Source organism: Varanus komodoensis, unplaced genomic scaffold (genome assembly GCF_004798865.1).
Source record: "Varanus komodoensis strain SLA01 unplaced genomic scaffold, ASM479886v1 scaffold53, whole genome shotgun sequence".
Lineage (NCBI taxonomy): Eukaryota > Metazoa > Chordata > Lepidosauria > Squamata > Varanidae > Varanus > Varanus komodoensis.
In genome coordinates this window covers 5,074,809-5,092,669 of record NW_025336126.1, presented here as the reverse complement: position 1 = coordinate 5,092,669, position 17,861 = coordinate 5,074,809, and the positions used below count along the sequence as shown (strand labels likewise).

Genomic DNA, 17,861 nt, shown 5'->3' with positions numbered 1-17,861 from the left:
ATTCCCCAAACCTATGCTTTCCAAGGTGTTAAGATTATTTTAATCAAAGCTGTTTTGTACCTGTACCATCATTTTTTACAACTGGTCCACCCAAGTGGCATCTGGCTCTCATATTTCTTTACACCACTGCAGCAGTACATAGGACTTTCTTCTTAGTAGGATTAAGCTCAGCTTTGCCAAGCCAAGTGGGAAAAAAATTGTTTCTAATTTTCCAGCTTTCTGTCCAGCTTACTTTTTCTGTGAATCTTCTCTTACACAGAAAACTGCTTTGTATTTTAGCAAAAAGCCCTCTATAATTTTGTTAGCAGTGACATTTTAGTAAATGAACTACAAAATAACAAAAAATAAACCACCCATTCTCTCCTATAGAAACAAGCAGTGCTGCTTGAGCATCTCTTTGCTTCCCAGGTTAATCTACCAAAACCTTTAACTTTGGAAAGTTTCATACCACCGTCTGTGCAAGTACAGACTCATTTTAAAAATCATCTCCTAAAGACATAGCCAAAAGCAGGCTTATCATGATGTTGTAGAATAAGAATGGCTGAGCAAAAGGTGTACTCCTACAATTGTCCTGCATAGTTGTTTTTTTTTTTAAAGATCCCCAACCCTCAATAGTGGTTTTGTGGGGCACAGGAGAAATTTGCTTTGGCATTCATGCCACTTGGGCATGTGCTAGGTCAGAAACTTTTCAGGATTGTTGAATGGGATTTTGGGAGCTTGATTGTGCCAAATATTCAGAATCCCCCCCCCACCCCCGAAGTACATTCTTAATATAAAAACAATTACAGAACTTTGTCACCCCCAGTCACTTCATTTGCACCCACTTCACAAATACCTATATTTTCATAGTATGAATTGCATTCCCTTTGAGAGATGAACAGGAAAAAACTGCCCCTTAAAAGAATACACAATTGGTTCACAATCAGTTTTCAAGTATTTTATTTAACTTCCCACCCGCCAACACCCCATGAAATGAGCAGAACACACTTGGCCAGTGCTATCTTCTCTTGTTAAGGTTGGAAGGCTAACCCACTTTCTGAGAAATGTATCCTGGATGGTTTCATCAGGAGGGCCTCTCTCTGGGAAGCTGCCTACAGCAAGTATTTACACAAATTTAAATTCCAGATTTCTCACTGTCTACCTGTGACCTGCATAGAAACAGTTTTAGTGGCTTAACCCTTTACTTTGCCCATTTCTCTTCATCTGCTGGTGTTACAGGCAATGTTTTTGTGACCACTCCTGTGCCAATAGTTTTATTTCCATCCCGCATCGTGAACCTCTGTCCCTCCTCCAAGACCATAGGCTGCCGCAATAGCATAGTAAGGGAGGTGTCCTCTCCTGGCATCACTAACTCCTGAGGAAGGAGAGAAAATAGTCAGATCTAAGTTTTGTGTATGTGCTCACACTGCCAGTTTTAAGGACCGTTTGCTTGTGAAGAGGATAAACCATTTCAGCAACATTCAGAAATGGCTGGTTAAAATGGGGTAGGAAGAGAGAAACGCTCACCTTCCCTGGAGGCAATTCTATGCGACAGGCGATGTCCCAAGTCAGGGAAAACATGACAGGCGAAAAGTTTGATACAAAAGGCTTTTTGCGGCCACCTTCTTCAGCACTCAGAACATAAACCTAGGAAACAGAATTTATGTTTGCCTCATTTACCAACACACATGCTGAGTTTATTTTTTGCTGCCAGAACAGTAACTGCACCAAAACTGACAGAAACCTGTGTTTTAGTTATTCAGCACTTGCCCATCCATCAAAGCAAAGTTTTAAAGTGAGCAGTGAAGCTATTTCAAGAAGTCTGGGGGCATCTGCACCCCACAAGATGCCATTATGCCAACTACCTCACCAGTAGTTTTAATGGCGAAGTTTTCTGACTCTGCAGTGGGTTTCCATGGTAAGGGTGAGGTTTTGCCCACTCCCCCTTAATGACATGTGACTGTTCCCCATCATTAGAACTACAAGCCTTTTAATCATTTGTTTCTCTGGAGTGAGCCTGCTTACCTGAGCTTCAACTTTCTGGTGTGGCATGATGCTGCCTGGTTTGCACATGACCATCCCCCGTCGCAAGTCCTCTCGCTTTAGTCCCCGCACCAAAGCACCCAAATTGTCACCGGCCTCTGCACGATCCAACTGTTTGTGGAATGTCTCAATCCCTGAAGCCAATGGAGTGCCATTACCCTTTGTAAACTTCTCATAGCCTCCCCAAGATCATGCTTTCATCCCTTGCTACAGGTACATTTTTGCACTTCAGAGGAGGAAAAGCAAGCTGACTGTAAGAACTTCTTGCAAAAGTTCAAGACTTACCAGTCACCACAGAGCGCAAGTTTCGGTTGTGCCCCACAAATGCACATTCATCTCCTTTCTTGAGAATACCACGTTCGAGTGTCCCTGACACCACAGTACCACGACCTGGAACAAACAGATGAAGATAGTACAGGAAACCTGGGGTAGAGAATAGAGCTACCACCATGGGAGCTGAACAGCTACTCTCTCAAAACTAGGGTGGACAACCTATGCAACTTAGTACCTGGGATGGAGAAAATGTGCTCTATTGGAAGCAAGAATGGCTTGTCAAGCTCACGCTCCGGCAGAGGGATGTACGTGTCTATTGCATCCAGCAGCTTCATGACCGAGTTCAAGCCCAGCTCTGGGTTTCTTTGCTGCAAACAATTAGGGACAGATAGGGACCTTTAAAAAGGGAGGAATTTAAAGGAAGGAATGAAACTCGGACAATGTGTATGCACCACTGACCTCCAAAGCACAGAGTGCTGAGCCTACAATTACAGGAGTCGTCTCCCCGTTGTAGCCGAATTCTGTGAGCAGCTCACGGATCTCCAACTCCACCAACTCCACCATCTCTGAATCGTCAACTGCATCAGCCTTGTTGATGTACACTACAATGTACTTCACGCCTATCTGAGGCAGCAGAAGAGAAAATGGAAGGATGAGACCCAGCTGTACACTGCTCCCTTACTTGGGTATTGGGAGAAGCATGCCACATTCTCGGAAGAACATGCTGGATCCCCCTAGCCATCCCTACTGTGCCACCAGAGAATATATCACCTGTTTCGCTAGTAGAAGGTGCTCCCTTGTCTGCGGCATCTGCCCATCTGTTGCAGCTACCACCAGAATACAGCCATCCAGTGGAGACGTCCCTGTGATCATGTTCTGCAGAGAGGACGAGACATGTCAGTTTGTGGTCTTTTTCGAACAACACTCCTTGCCGTACATAAAAGAATCTGTCGAAAGGAAGGAAATACTCTAGATAGTTTCAAGCTACCTTAAATCACCCATGCATTTAAATGCATAAAGTATCATCAGCAAATATCTTGAGAGGGCTTCTGGATAAGGAACGTGGATGTTTCTCCTGGGATCCTTCCTGATACGCACCTTGACATAATCAGCATGTCCAGGGCAATCTGTGTGTGAATAATGCCGGTTGGCTGTTGCATATTCAACATGGGAGGCATTGATTGTGATACCACGTGACTTCTCTTCTGGTGCATTATCAATTTCTTCATATTTTTTGAATTGGGCACTTCCAGTCTCTGCCAGAACTGGAAGGAGCAGAAGAAATGGTTAACAGGATTCCCAAGTTCCAGAAAGCAAGCTAGGTCTAGTGTCCTATTTGGTAGCATTTCTTTTAAAAAAAAACAATGATTTGCAGCCAAGCCGAGAGTCGATGGGCCACATCACTGCCTGTATGTTAAACTGCTGCAGCAGTGGATTAGAGAACAGACCTAAAGGCTCTTGAACCCCCATTGTGATATATATGAATAACTTTGGCAGAACTCTTCTGGTAGAGCAGCGGTGCAGAACCTCATGCCAGGGATCACAATCTGACCCTTCAAAGGTCCAGGCCAGCCCTCTAAGATTCCACCAAATGGCCCCACTTGATTCTGTTCTGCACCCTTGTTGCATTTTCTCCTAGCCTGGCTTCTGCAAGGCAGTGAGCAGCTGAGGTACAGAGAGCTCTGTCAAGGATTGTCCTGCTGTACTAGTGCAGTGGGGGGGGGGGGGGGTGCGCTCAAGAATCCTTTGGCTGTGACTCAGCTGAGGAGGATCCCAAGCTATCACATTGTAGGTGGGGCTTGGAACTAAGCTAGGTCTCACTGACAGGACACAGAACCAAATCTTCTGGGCTTAATCTATACAAAGCTCAGTCTTCATAACTATTTTCAGGTTTAAGCCTTAAATATTCTTGGCCTACTGGCAATTTCAGACCTCAGACTTTTTTTATTGGGTCAGTGCCTTCTTTATAGAAAAAGCCCCACAACTTCTCTACAAAATTAAAGCAAGGGATGGTTAAAGAAGCAGGTCAATTCTGCTTCAACTTGTATTTATTTGGTCTTTCACTAGTTGATTCCCATCCCACCCCTCTCACTTTTGGTGATGGCTGCTGTTAATGTAGTCTTGCCATGGTCCACATGCCCAATGGTTCCAACATTAACATGTGGCTTGTCCCGTGTATATACTTTCTTTGCTTCAACTGCAAAATTTCGAACTGGAAAAGCCTTTCCAGAGAAGGCCGTGCAGGGTAAGAATGCCTGCAAAAGAACAAGAAGAGACATTAAGAGTCTGAGCTATAGCAACACCACAACTATTTATTGTACCCACACCTAGGACTCTTCTTACCGTGATCGGAACAACTTGCACATAGCGAGACAGGCAACCTAAATAAATAAATAAATGTAATAAAGAAGTAAACCACATAGTCCTACAACACAAATACAATGAGCTATCTGTACAATATCAAATTTGCACCTGCTTAAAATACCCACTTTTACATAGTACAATGCTTCTTAATAACATTTTCAGACATTATCTGCATTTCCCTTTTAATGACTACAGACTTCAGGGAGAGCATTTAAAGCATATTGAAACATACTGGCCCCATCAAGTGTCAAAACAAGCTACTGTGAATTAACTTGTGGGGTGCCATGATGTGTGTCAACTACTATTTTGCAAGCAAATATTCTAATTTGTGTTTTATAATCCTACAAACACATTTAACTGTGTCAATGCTCATTCTTCCCACTTTATGGCAACACAGAACTTTTCAGGCTGTACAGAGATTCAACCCAACCTGTAAATCAAAAGAGGGGCAGACACTGAGATTGCAAAGCCCTAATTAAAATAGTTTCAGTTACAATGCTGATGTTGTCGAATACCAGCTCCTACTGCTGGTAGCCATAGTCCAACAGTATCAGGGAGTCAGAGTGCCCTGGCCCCGCCTCTCTGCGAGCAGCCAAAACCCAAACGCGACACGAAATCCCACTGCTGCCTCTTCCCGTCGGGGTCCTCGCACATGCTTCGAATCCGAGCCTTGCACGGGTGCAAGAATGAACGGAAGCACCACGGGCGGCGCATCTCCTTGGCCGCGCAGCAGCAGCAGCAAGGGAGAGCTCGGAACTGGCGGGAAGCTGCCTTCATCACACACACCCGGGAGAAAGAAAGGGGGTCCCTCCGCGTCGTCGTCCCCGCCCGTGGTCCACGGAGTGCCTGGCCGCCTCCATTCCGGCGGGGTCCGTAATCAACCGCAGAGCAGGGCCAGCACAGGAAAGGTCACGGGCTCTCGTCGCGGTACTTCCAGGGAAAGCGGGTGAGCAACACAGACGATACACTGGCGCCCCTTTTATCCCAAAAGTCTCCTGCCAGACACCATATCACACCGACCCTCCTTTGCTCTCCCCACACCCCGCGGCCATTTAGACCCACCGTGAGCAGCCAGGAACCCTCCTCGCGCCAGCAGCAACGCGCGGCTCGCCATGTTCACCACTCCTTCCCACGGAAGTGTCGTCACCACGTCCTTTTTTTCCCATAATTACCGCACAGAGACAAGCGAGCGGGGACGGAGAGAGGCTGCTTTGCAAACTTCCGGTCGACCATGGCTGACCTGTAAGCGGTAGCGTTGGTAGAAGTTACAACCGCTTTTTCCAGTCTGATGCCCCCTGACGTATTGGCCGGCTGGGAGATCCCGGAGTTGTGGTCCAACGCACCTGAAGGGTACCACGTTGTAAACGGCTTGCTCTGCAGTGCTGGCTGGGTAGTGCTGGAAGTTGTAGGACATCTTTTCAGCCTAAACATGTATAGGATTATGTTCTTAGCGTCAGTGTAATGAAAGAGCAGTGTAACTCATAGCAACCGTGTGGGGTCTCGAAATGAAGTTATGCGTGGGGTGTTGGAGAAGCTGGACGCATTTAGCTTAGAGAAGAGAAAGGGAAGAGGAAAGGTGATATGTGAGGAACTGTCACATAAAAGATTCAGCTTACTTAGGGGGCAATCCTATGCAGTTTTAGATGTAAAAAAGCCCTACAGTTCTCAGAATGCCCCTGTGCTGGGTAGGGCATGCGGGAGATTGTAGACCTTCTTTCTGTCTAAACTGGCATAGGATTGTGTCAGTATTGTCTGATGTTCGAAAGGCAAGAGTGGGGTCAAAGAGTAAGACTGGGCATTGCAGGGCAGCCAATCCTGGCTAAACATTAAGAGATCCTTCCTAAAAATAAACACTGTTCAACAGTGGAAAGTCTGCCTTAGAAGGTTGTGGATCTTCATTCACAGGAGGTGTTTAGTCAGAGGTTGGATAACAATCTGTTAATCAGGTATACTGTATCTGCATCATACAGTGAGCAGCAGGTTGGGCTAGTTTTTTTATTTTTATTTTTTTTCCGATTTATATCCTGCCTTTTTCCTACAAAGGGCTCAAGGCAGCTTATATCTCCTCCTCCATCTTATCTTATCTTAGATGAGTACTAATCTTTCTCCAGCTCTATAATTTCACACATGAACATGGTAAAAGCAAATACTGCAATTCCTTCTTTAACCCGGCTCTTCTGAAAGTGGAAGACACACAACATGGCAGTCCGGTGAACACTGAAACCCACCATTATTATATAATGGCGTGGATGGAGTGTTTTGTCTATATGAAAAGGCTGCCTGTCTCAAAGGGCTTATATTCCCAAATTTAACACAGGGGAAGGCTGAAATAAACTGGGAAAGGATATGCAGTCGTGTCAGTTGCACCCGCTTAGCCAGGGTTAAAGGGTCATTTACTGCAGGCAGTGAGAGCTAAAGGGCCCAGCGCAGGAAATAGATTTCTTGGAAGCCTTCCCCGCCCTATGTAATCTAGGTTGTTGGACTCCAACTCCCAGAATTCCCAAAATGGCGTCGCTCTACCTCTTAACATCTCGGTGGCACCTTCCCGCGAGCGCAGCCCTGTGAGGCGCCGGGTAGCGAAGCCTGAGTCTCGATCGCCCGCGTGGCCGGCGGCGGGCAAGAGCGGGAGCCGCGTCAGTCGTGGCGGCGGTGCGAGAGGAAGGACGGGGCACGCACGCCCCGCTGCAGTTTCGAAGAGCAGCTCCCCTACGTGCAATGCAACAGATGCTGCTTGCTCTCTCCAAAGCTGGAGAGAAAAATTGGGATGTGTGCATGGGGTGGCGGGGGCGGGTGTCTCTATTCACCGAAACCTCCATTACTCAGTCTCTGTATGGGCCAAGGCGCCGAGCTGGGGGCATAAGACCTATTGGAGGAGCCAATGTGGTGCAGCAATTAAAGTGTTGGACTGGGATTCATGAGACTTGGGTTCAAGCCCCCATTGAGTGACTTTCAACCAGTTATTCACACTCAGCTTACTCTACCTTACAGGGTAGTTGTGGGAATAAAATAGAAGGAATATCATGTATGTTGAGTTGGGCTTCCTGGAGTAGGAGGTGCAGCAGATGGAAGGCTATAAACGTAAATGGAGAAATTACTGCAGCAGCTGTTGCTCTTTGCAAGGAAAGTGGGGAGTCTTCTCACCAGCACTCTTTAATCCTCCATGCACTGTTCCCTGGGACTGTCACTCCTGGGATACTAGAAAAGAGAACTCTGAGGAGAGACAGAGCGATCAGTTCCTGGGCGAGTAATAATCCTGTCAGTGATTCTGAGATGAGATTTCTGTTTTTGCTTACATTCCAGTAAAGGTGTTTCCAGACTGGCTGATACTTTCATGAGGCATGCAAATAAGGGGCTTGTGCAATGTCCAGTTAGCACAGTTTCCCTCCCTCTGTTCTAATATACATCTCTAGTATGGATAGAGGTTCGCAGGGATAAAACTAGATAGTCATGTTTAGTTTGGTAGCAGCTCTGTGTTCATGTACTTGAGAGCAAGTCACATTGTATTCCGTGAGGTTTACACCTCTGATTAGACATGTACAGATAAGTCACAAACCTAAGCATAGGAAAGGAACATGTTGATTTCAGTACTTCTTCTGCCTCCTTCACTTTCTCCAGTACTAAACACCACAGAAAAAAGAATCACTTGGGGTATATATAACATCTCACCTCTCACCAGCTATAGCAAAGGGGTTGCTAGGTAGTCCCATCTCTTACTGCTATAACTCTGCAATCAACTCACTGAGAAAAAAGTGAGGAAAAGCATATCTTTCTCCTTCAGGAAAAGTCAAGTCCCAAGGTTTTCATTTATGTATGTGTAGCGAACTGAGCTTGAAGACATCATACAGAATGTTACAGTGGAATGACAAGAGAGAAGGGTTGCAGGGAAAGGGACAGAAGGGACACTGAAGGAAGTTTTAGCCTGCTGTTTTACCATTTGAAAATTTATATTTGTCAATAGCGAACCTAAAATGCAGTTCCATAATGCAGCCAACATCTGCTTTTTGAGTGCAGGTAAGAGAATGCTCACATGTGTCTGACTGAAGCTGTAAACATATTGATATTTCTTCACTTTTTCATCTCTCTGTAAAAAGGATTTGCTTCATCACAATTAAGAGCTACCACAATACACTGGATTGCTAAAACTCAGCAGCACCAAACCCTGTATTGAGGAACTTTGTGCAGTATGACAAGTGCACCTGCTTGACTGGAAGTAAGAAATTTATTTTCCAGAATAGATTTAATATGCATTTTTTCTTAATCAGTCTTGCATGTCATTGCATTCCCTTGCAAGCAACTCTTGCAAGCAACTCAAGGCAGCTAACACTCCTCCTCCTCTCCAATTTATTCTTACAGCTACCACCCTTGAGGAGTGTTAGACTGAGAAGCAGTGTCTAGCCCAAAGCCACTCAGTGAGATTCATGGCTCAGTGGGAACCAAACCCCAGATTTTCCAAGTCTCCTGTCCAACAGCTATGTCTAAGTTTCACCACAGACATGTCAAGGAATAGAGCAAAACTGATTGGCACCCATGGTGCATCATGGCCTTGGGACAGGTATGACCATAGGCCTGTGCTTCACTGTTCTATTTTTCTAATGACCTCCCAAAACTCCCATGGGTCTGTAAATATTTTTATAGCCAAGTTACTCTCAGGGCTGGCCCACTGTTAGGTAAAGAGAAGCAATCATCTCAAGACAGCAAAAGTGTCACTTCTTTAAGAATTTCTTGGCTGCAGCTGTCTTGGAGTGAAGCCTTCCCAAAGGAGCAGCACAACAGCAGCAAGCTAAAAGCAGAGGCGCCATATGTCTCGCCTTATGCCACCTAAGCTAGCCTGCTGACCTAGGGGTGGTGGTGGATGCTCTCTGGTTGCCAGTCAGGTTTGTTGACTGGTCTAGGTGGACTCTACATGAAATAAGGAGTGTGTGTGTGGCGAGGGAATGTATTGTCCTTTGCCTCAGGCAGCAAAATATCTTGGGCCTGCCCTGTTCTTTGTCCCATTTAAAATACATCCTTAAGTTCCAAGAATGTAAGCAGAAAATTAACTTGGGAAGGCTAGGAGCTTTGCTTTATATAAAGATGAAGCTTTGTTCTACTGGCACCCCATCCTATCTTGCGGGCCACCCACTTAAAGGAGAGACATAGACAGGGAAAGATACAAAAATCACCTTTATTGTTCTTTGGAGCCTCCAGTATCTATTTGGGGAGTGGGAGATGGGAGATTCCAGCCATCCTACCTCTAGAGTTCTTGTTCACCTAACCCATGCACAGAGGGGCCCTGGGCAGGCTCTGGGGACAGAGCTGGCCCTTTTGGTGCTTGGCAGGTGATAGTTTCCCTGAGGTTCCCATGCTGCTGGAGAGGGGAGGCCTGAGTTCCTCGTCCTCAAGTCTAAGGCTCAGGCCGATCCGGAAGACTGCTGGCTTCTTGTAGAAGGGGAGCTTCCAGCTGCACCTGCAAGTATAAGGAAGGAAGGAGAATGAGTCCACAGACCTTTCTCAGAGCACACCTCCTTGCCCTGGCATTGTCAGAAACACCCCACACTCCTGGAAAGAACAGAAGTTGCCACCTTCAGGTACAACCCATGAGTTACCAGTATTGCACTTTTTAGTAGAAGGCACACACAGCCCCCTGCCGGACGTTGACTGTTGCAACACAAAAAATCTCATTCTTTAAAAGGCTGCAAGAAACAGAAAATGTGACAGGGCCTTCACAGGGTTCTTTCTGGACAAGACAGGACAAGGAACGGAGCAGGTGCTTTGGGCACCCGGAGGCAACTGCTGCTTGCCACAGACAAATAATAACTGCAGCTCTCATGTGAAGACGAGCAAGCAATGGACCAATTGCCCAAGACTGAACAGATCTGATCTCTACCTGTAAAAGGACCCTTCTCACATCTTCCTTCCAACCTATGACCTTGCTGTCCCTATTCAATAATGACCCATCTTTGCCTCCCACTCCCAAAGTCTCCACTGCTCCAGCTCCAGTTCTTGGGACTCACTCTGGAGCTCTACCACAGCTCAAACTGCAAGACAGCTTTTACTGAAGTGGTACAGTCAATTGCTGAGGTGCATTAGATACAAGTTAGAAACATGCTACATTTTAAAAGATCTTAATCCAGATTCTCCAGTATTGAAAGTCTTTAAATTCAATTTTGAAGAACATTTTTAAAGAACTAAATCTTACCACATGGAATTATATTTAAGGCAAGTACAGAATGATTACTTGTCAAATTCATTAATGCATGCCCTGTTGTTTTTTTAAAGAAATCCAAAATCCAACATGACCATCATTTGGAAAATTATTGCATTGACTTTATATTCTGATTTGAATTTTTGACAATAAATTCCAGTAAGAACATTGTTTTCACTCTCGTCGTAAACACATTTCCAAAATATATGAGCCTTCTCATACATATCTGAGAGCAGATATTGCAAGTGTTTCTAACCTGGTTGGTTTCTAATGCTGGCTGGAGGAAATGAGAGTTTTAGCTCAGATATCTGGAAGGCACCAAGTTGAAGAAAAGAGCAACATTTGGTTGCTTCAAGGTCCACCATCAATACATGCATCAATGAACAAACTTCGTTACCTTGGAAGCACATGTCCCTCCCTTTTGCTACTGATTTGTTTGTTCTTACGCTAAGAAAATAGCACCTCAGCTGCCCAGGAAGCCTGTGGGGTTTGTCTGAACCAGGCCTGCACTCCAGTTAGTCACTGACTGTAGCTTCCCAGATACCTGATCACCCTTCTTGACATGCCAAACACAGAGGTTTATTAAGCATGAAATGGAAAGTCATTCATGGGTTAACTCAGTTTGGCTGGTCACATGAGGAACAAATCTGGTCTTCACTAGGGAGGCTACCTGAGGTTGGCTGGGGAGTCTTGAAGGCACGGAGCCAGTTTTGGAAAAGGAAATGCTTTTTGGTCAATATCTGAAAAAAGAGAAGTCCAAACATACCTGGCTTCTATTCAGTTCTTCCTGCCCCTGCTGCAGTCTCTCCATCTCACTTTGGATACTATTTAGGGAGGCTGGGGGGAGAGGACGAGAAGAGACTCAGCTCACAAGGGGTCCAGGCTGGAGTCTCCAACCATGCAAAAATATACAGGAACAGTATTTGAAAGTAACTTACCTTGCAAAAGCTCTTTCATCCAAAAGCAACAGGGGAGGCAAACACAGAGAGAGAGCAAATTAACCACATGGTCAAGAAAGGTATTTCAAATTCCAAGGCATCAGACTTCTACATGTGGATCTCTTAGAAGCCCAGCACAGTCCACCCCCGTCCCTCCAATCAGAGTTTACAACACCCTTGCCCATGGAGGCTGCCTCTCCCTGGCCCACCTCTTTCCTCTTGTTCTCTCTCCAGCGCCCCCTGCAGCCCTGACTGAGATGCTGCCTCTTCATCTAGCCGCTCCCGCAGGGACACAATCTCAATTCGCAGGCGCTCAGCCTGGTGCTCTGCAGCCCGGAGCTGCGCAGCGGATTCTTGTCTCAGTTTGTGCACCAAGGCCTGCAACTCCTGCGGAGGCAGGAAGACAAGAAGAGAGCCCCTGTAGCTTGTGTTGCGGTTTTTTGCCCACCCCAAGCCAGCATCCCATGCCCTTGTGCCCACACAAGGAAAAGGCCAGGCGGGATTACCGGAACAGTGCTGGGCAAGTGCCTGCTCTCCTCATCTGTGGGACAAGGAGCCAGGGGACACGCCCCACCACGCAGCCCTTCGTTCTCAGCATTGAGCCGCTGTACTTCGTAGCTCAGGCGCTTGTGAGATGCAGCCAAGTCAGCCTAGAAGTTGAGTAAAGGGAGAAAATTGAGACATGGCCTTGGGACCTTTAATTCGTCATGTGGGATTGATGGACAGGCCTCTGAAAAGCACCTTTCTGTAGTGTGCCTAGTACGACGTTTTCTTATCAACCTGCTGCCCTCCCAGATGTGTTGGATTACAATGCCTACCCTCCCTAGTCAAATTGTAATTCAACACTTCTGGGACGGTCAACGTTTTGTTCAGAAGGAAAGGGAAAGGCTGGAAACTGGGCTGAATCACAAGCTGCCAGGAACCAGAAGAATATGTACAGTATCTCTGAAAAAACTGCCTCTGTTAGCTTGCAGCTTTTGATTAGACTTTAAAATGTGCCACCTATCCACAGGGTAATCTGTGTTCAAGGTGGCTCACAATATGCAAGGTACAAAACAATAACACCAATCCATAAATTAAAACAATAATATCAGCAAGAGTGGGAACAACTAGATTTTATATATTAAAAATGGAAGGTCCAACACTTCACCCTTTCTAGTTTCCAGTAGCTCTACAGCAGCTGCAGGTCCAACCAGTAACATGATCCACAGATCTTAATCTGAATATCTGTGGATCTCTCCTCCCCTAGTCCATCTTGGGATTCTGAACATGCAAACACTAGTCAGAGTCTTCCCTGCCCCTACTTGCTTCTTATAAACATCTCGCCTGATGACAAGATCCGGAAATCCCAAAAGCTGTTACATTTGAGATCTTTTGGTTGGGTTCAAAGAATATTACAGAATTAATGAGTATTAATTAGAATTAGAAGAGTATTTAAATGGAATTAATGTTTCAATAATGTTTTGGTAATAATTCATTAAAAAGTTAAGTATTAACCCCTAATGTCTGTATAGATATTAACATCTAACTATACAAATGCACTGCTAGCAGTCAGCCCAGTAGTAGTTGTCAAAAACCCAATGCACTTTGAGAAACTGGCCTCACGCCCAGGTTCTCTACCTGCCCCACCAAGATCTATCACTTTATGCCACATTGTACATGACATCCCCCTCCTTGCACGAGTGACATTCTCAGCATCTCCTCCAATCCCATCCCCTGCCTCAGGATTCGCTGGAATGACACCTGCTTTATGGCAGCCTTAGGGTGTCTCTCCCTAAACCATCAGTCAGGCCCAGAGTTTAGTTTCAGCGCCTCCTGACTTCTCCCTACAGAGATCTGGAACCAAGGCTGTATTGCCACCATTACCTATCCCTCATTATGTATTTTAATAGATTGTACACATCATTTTAAGAGTCATTCTTGAATGAGGTGGGATGCTCAGGTAATAAGTAAACAATAGATCAACTCTTTATCTTCATGCAGCGGTACAAACATATTACAAGGTCAACACATTAATTGAATGAGGATGCTGTATAATCGGCAACCATGTGAGCTGGGAACTTGCAGTCATGAAAGCTACACAGTGCAAAATTCTTTCTCCACACTCAACGCCACCAGTTCCTGGTGAGATGCTATTGCATCGGCACAGATAACCTGGATCTCACACGGAGTGCACGAAGCTTTTTGCACAAGGGGTGCACCATTCCAAGTGCTGCCACATGGTGGTGTTCTTGGGCCGTCTCCACAGGGGGCTGGAACATTTAAACAGACCCTTGGTTAACACCCTTGGGTTAGTTTTCTCATGAGCAACAGTAATAACATGCCCCAGATTTACAACAGCTTTGTAAGTGGGCTAGGCATTGTCCAAGTCTCGCTCCTGCATTCCTCTGCTAGGCTGTGGCTCAGCCACAAATCACATGCATTCACTCACCAACTGCTCCTGCGTCTGGCGCTGGGTTTCACTCACTGTGGCTTGGAGTCCCTGGAGAAGGTGCTCGGAGGTCTGGACCTGCGTCAAGAGAACCTGAACCTGCTCAGAAGAGAGAGGGAGAAGGGATGAACAATGCATGGCAGGTACAGCTGACTATTTGCATGAGAGCCAGCACGGTGCAGTGCTCAAGGCAGCAGCTTGGCTGGACAGTTACGGGAGGTGTGGCCCAACAATTCTGGAAGTCACCAGGCTGGGAAAGGTGGTGCTAAGCTGCTGGCTCAGGGGCTGAGAGCCGCAAGTCCAAACACCAGCTCAGATGTGAAACTCATGCGGTAAGCCTGAGTCAGTCACTACCCCTTAGCCCAGGGATTAAGAGGATCCCAGTCCAGGCCCCTGTGGCTCCTCAGGTGGCCATACTCCATTCCCCCAATAAATGATCATTTGGTCATTCTTGGCTTGTGTGTGGTTTTTCTACAATTTTTTTAAAAGACTAAAACGCTTTTAAGACTCGGTTACTGCCGGTAAGAGATTTACCGGTTTACTGGTTACTGCCAAATGCCTCCTTTTGTTCGTTTTGGCTCCCATCCACTACTAGACTATTGCCTCCGAGAGTTTCTCCAAAACTGGATTTGACCCTAAAACTGTAAGACATCCACCTTTAACCTTGTCTAACCCACTAACTTCTTTAAGTACAAAGTGGACAGGGAGATAATGTTGTACACCATCCAGAGTTCCCGAGAAGAAGGGCAGAATAAAAATCTAAGATGGCATTAACTGTGGGCTCACAGATGTGGGCTGAGCTTCAGCCCCAAGGGCTGCATGCCACAAACATACCTGCTTGCCACACTCGTCATTGCTACGCCTCAGCGCCTCCTCCAGACTGGCCTTTTCCCTTGCGGCTTCTTCCAGAGCCTCACACTGCTGCCGCACCTAGAAGAGGAGGCCAGGCACACAGTGAGACCCAGGAGGTCTCTGAGGTTTGTCTGCCAGTCCCCACCATCGATCTGTATCCACCTCTATGCTAACAACAGAGAATCCTCCAAGAATGACAAAAAATGATAAATACTTTACAATCCTCAAATACTTCCAATGTGTACTGACTTTCCACCTTCAAAGGACCCACCAAGATAACTAAAAATCCACATTGTCATCTTACTCTAACCAAGAATCCAGTCCTTAATCCATGGCAGAAAGCCAGCCACAATGGAGCTACGTAGGCCTCCTCCAGGAGGGTGTTTTACAATTGGGGTCGGCACAGCTAAGACCTTATCCAAAAGACCATGCTTATTTCACAACACCATTTGACACACTTTGCCCCAAACACACTCACCTGTCCATGGAGTTGCATCCACTCTGACTCAGGTACCAGCTGGTACCCAGCTGGTGGTAAATAGATGGTCTCAGGCACCAGAGTTCCAGTAGAGGAAGCAATTGATGCAGTCTCAGGACTAGGGGGCCGTCGGCGCCGGATAGGAGGCCCAGGACTTGGTGCCAAGGAAGAAAAAGAGGCAATGGAGACACTATCAAGACTACGGGCAAATTTCTCAGCCACTCCTCCTTCCCCCACAGTAACATGGTCATCTCCAGGTGTATCGGAGGGCACAGTCTCAGGGTCAACAAGCAGAGATTCAGGTGAGCTACATAAAGAATGCTGAAGAGAAAGGAAAAGTAATGAATAAGAAAGCAATTACAAAAGCAGGCTGCCCAAAATGGATACTTCAAAGACCAACTCCTACAGCCTGCTGTCTAGGTTGGGTGAGCTGATGTCACTGAGAGCTTAAGAAGGGGCCCACTGTTGCTTTAGCCCTGTAATTCTGGGCCTGAACTGAAACAGCACACCCCTAATTGGCAGGCCATAATTGCCTTCCAGTAACGACTCATCTAATGCTATTTTCCCAGACTTACAGCCACCCAATAAAATCTAGCTTTCCAGCCACCACTCAGACAGCTCAATCACTCACTTTTTGTCTCACTTGCTAGTGTACATCCTAACTACCTCTTGGTTTAATTAAACATCTTCAACATTCAGGTGCAGACCTGTGGCTCTAGATTTTCTGGCGTGCACAGCATGTGTCTGACCAGTCACTCACAGTCAGCCTAATCTACGTAAGAGGGTGGTTGTTGTGAGCACGAAGCACAGTGGAGGAGGTCTATGCAAGCCACCTAGAGTTCCTCAGAAGAGGGGGAAAAGGCAGGATACAAATGCATTGTAATAACAATTACTGCTTTGCATAGATTCTAGTTTAGTCTGGGCACATTTTGCAGGCAATCTAGTCCATTTCCTTCATTTGTCAGGTCCTTTCCAAACTACATGCTCACTCTATTCTAAACTGCTTGAAGTCATCCATCCCTTCCAACAACCTTCTTCTCCTCAGCGTCCTGTTACCCTTTCAACCACATCTCACCTGCTCACCCTGAAGCTCCTGAACCAGTCCCTCAGCATGCGCCAGCTTGGCCTTCAACTCAGCAATTTCCTGTTCCATTGGCAGCACAATTGCCCGGAGTCGCTGAGTATCCTCTTGTGCCTATGAAAACAAAAGCTTTCATCCAAACCTAAGCTTAGTACCTTCCTGGTGAGCCCAAAGAATTCTGGCCCAGCTTACTTTTTCCATCTGTTTCTCCAACGAGTCCAGTGGGTTGGACCTTGGCAGTAACCGACTCCAGGCGTTCTCCCGGCTATGCCGCTCCAAAGCTGAGAGGCGAGCCTCATAGCTGGTGATGGTGTCTATAAACAGAGAGAACACATGCACAACCTTTAAACAGAAAAATATCTCATAGCAAATCAGACCATGGGTCCATCTAGCCCAGTACTGCCAACACTAAGGCACAGTAACTCTCCTGAAGTTCACACAGGAGTGTATCCTAGGCTTCTAGGAAACCAAGACCTTCTACAGGCAAAGTGTATGCTGTACTGCTGAGCTACTGTTCCCCACAAGGCAAGAATCATGGGTATTGCCCCAAAGTTTTAGGAGGAGCCAGTTTAAAGTTTCGAAGTAACACATTTCCTCTCCACCCACTAACATTTGCATCCCCTCACCTTTCAAGATGGCTTGCAATGAAGCCACCTCCTCCTGGCACTGACGCCTGACACTCGCCACAGCCTCATGTTTGGTGCCTTCGCTCACGGCGGCCACAGCTCGGACAGTCTCCACTTCGGCCAGCGCGGCTGCCAACTGGGCCTGCAGGCTTCGTATTGTCTCTTCTGGGTCAGGGTGGCTCGGGGGATCTGGGCCAGGGACTGCAGACACATCCTGCACCCTCTGTGGCTCTTGGAAAGGGGAAAAAGAGGGATGGGGAATGAAAGCTGAGCACAGATTTGAGTCCAGGACCTTTCTTCCAGTTCTTCTATCAGGAGTTCGGAACTTGCGTTGCTGAAGTTACTGCCTCGGGCGCCAACTTTAGGCCTTGACCTTTGACCTCCCCTGGCCGAGAGGGCCAATCACCCGGCCCCTACCTGTGACCTCCAACCCTGCGTGCGACGCAAGCCAGGGCTCCGCTCTAGGAGCCCCCACAACCGCGAGGGGCGTGGCCTTCCGGCTTCCCGCCCCCTTTGCCTGCCCGCCACCGAGAGGGGAGGGGGCGTTCGCGTGTACCTTCCATCCCGCAAAGGCTGCTGCTGCTGCCGCTGCTACCACGGCTTCCCCGGAGG

At 46.8% G+C, this 17,861-nt stretch overlaps 2 protein-coding genes across 2 annotated transcripts; both read right to left on the bottom strand.

The window, feature by feature from the left end:
• Positions 1-922: 922 nt before the first annotated feature.
• TUFM (Tu translation elongation factor, mitochondrial) lies at positions 923-5,818 on the bottom strand. The gene is made up of 11 exons (XM_044447677.1): positions 5,722-5,818; positions 4,639-4,676; positions 4,388-4,550; positions 3,394-3,560; positions 3,067-3,171; positions 2,755-2,919; positions 2,531-2,663; positions 2,308-2,412; positions 2,005-2,156; positions 1,507-1,626; positions 923-1,354 (listed from the first exon to the last, which is right to left on the bottom strand). Exons 1-11 carry the CDS (start codon positions 5,771-5,773, stop codon positions 1,181-1,183), a joined length of 1,374 nt encoding a protein of 457 aa, XP_044303612.1. The 5' UTR covers positions 5,774-5,818; the 3' UTR covers positions 923-1,180.
• A 3,986-nt stretch (positions 5,819-9,804) lies between these two features.
• Positions 9,805-17,856, bottom strand: RABEP2 (rabaptin, RAB GTPase binding effector protein 2). The gene is made up of 12 exons (XM_044447675.1): positions 17,806-17,856; positions 17,250-17,480; positions 16,816-16,937; positions 16,618-16,737; positions 15,543-15,863; positions 15,047-15,142; positions 14,213-14,311; positions 12,288-12,431; positions 11,991-12,168; positions 11,782-11,793; positions 11,610-11,680; positions 9,805-10,105 (listed from the first exon to the last, which is right to left on the bottom strand). The coding sequence occupies exons 1-12, from the start codon at positions 17,810-17,812 to the stop codon at positions 10,043-10,045; spliced, it is 1,464 nt and encodes a 487-aa protein (XP_044303610.1). The 5' UTR covers positions 17,813-17,856; the 3' UTR covers positions 9,805-10,042.
• Positions 17,857-17,861: the final 5 nt, after the last annotated feature.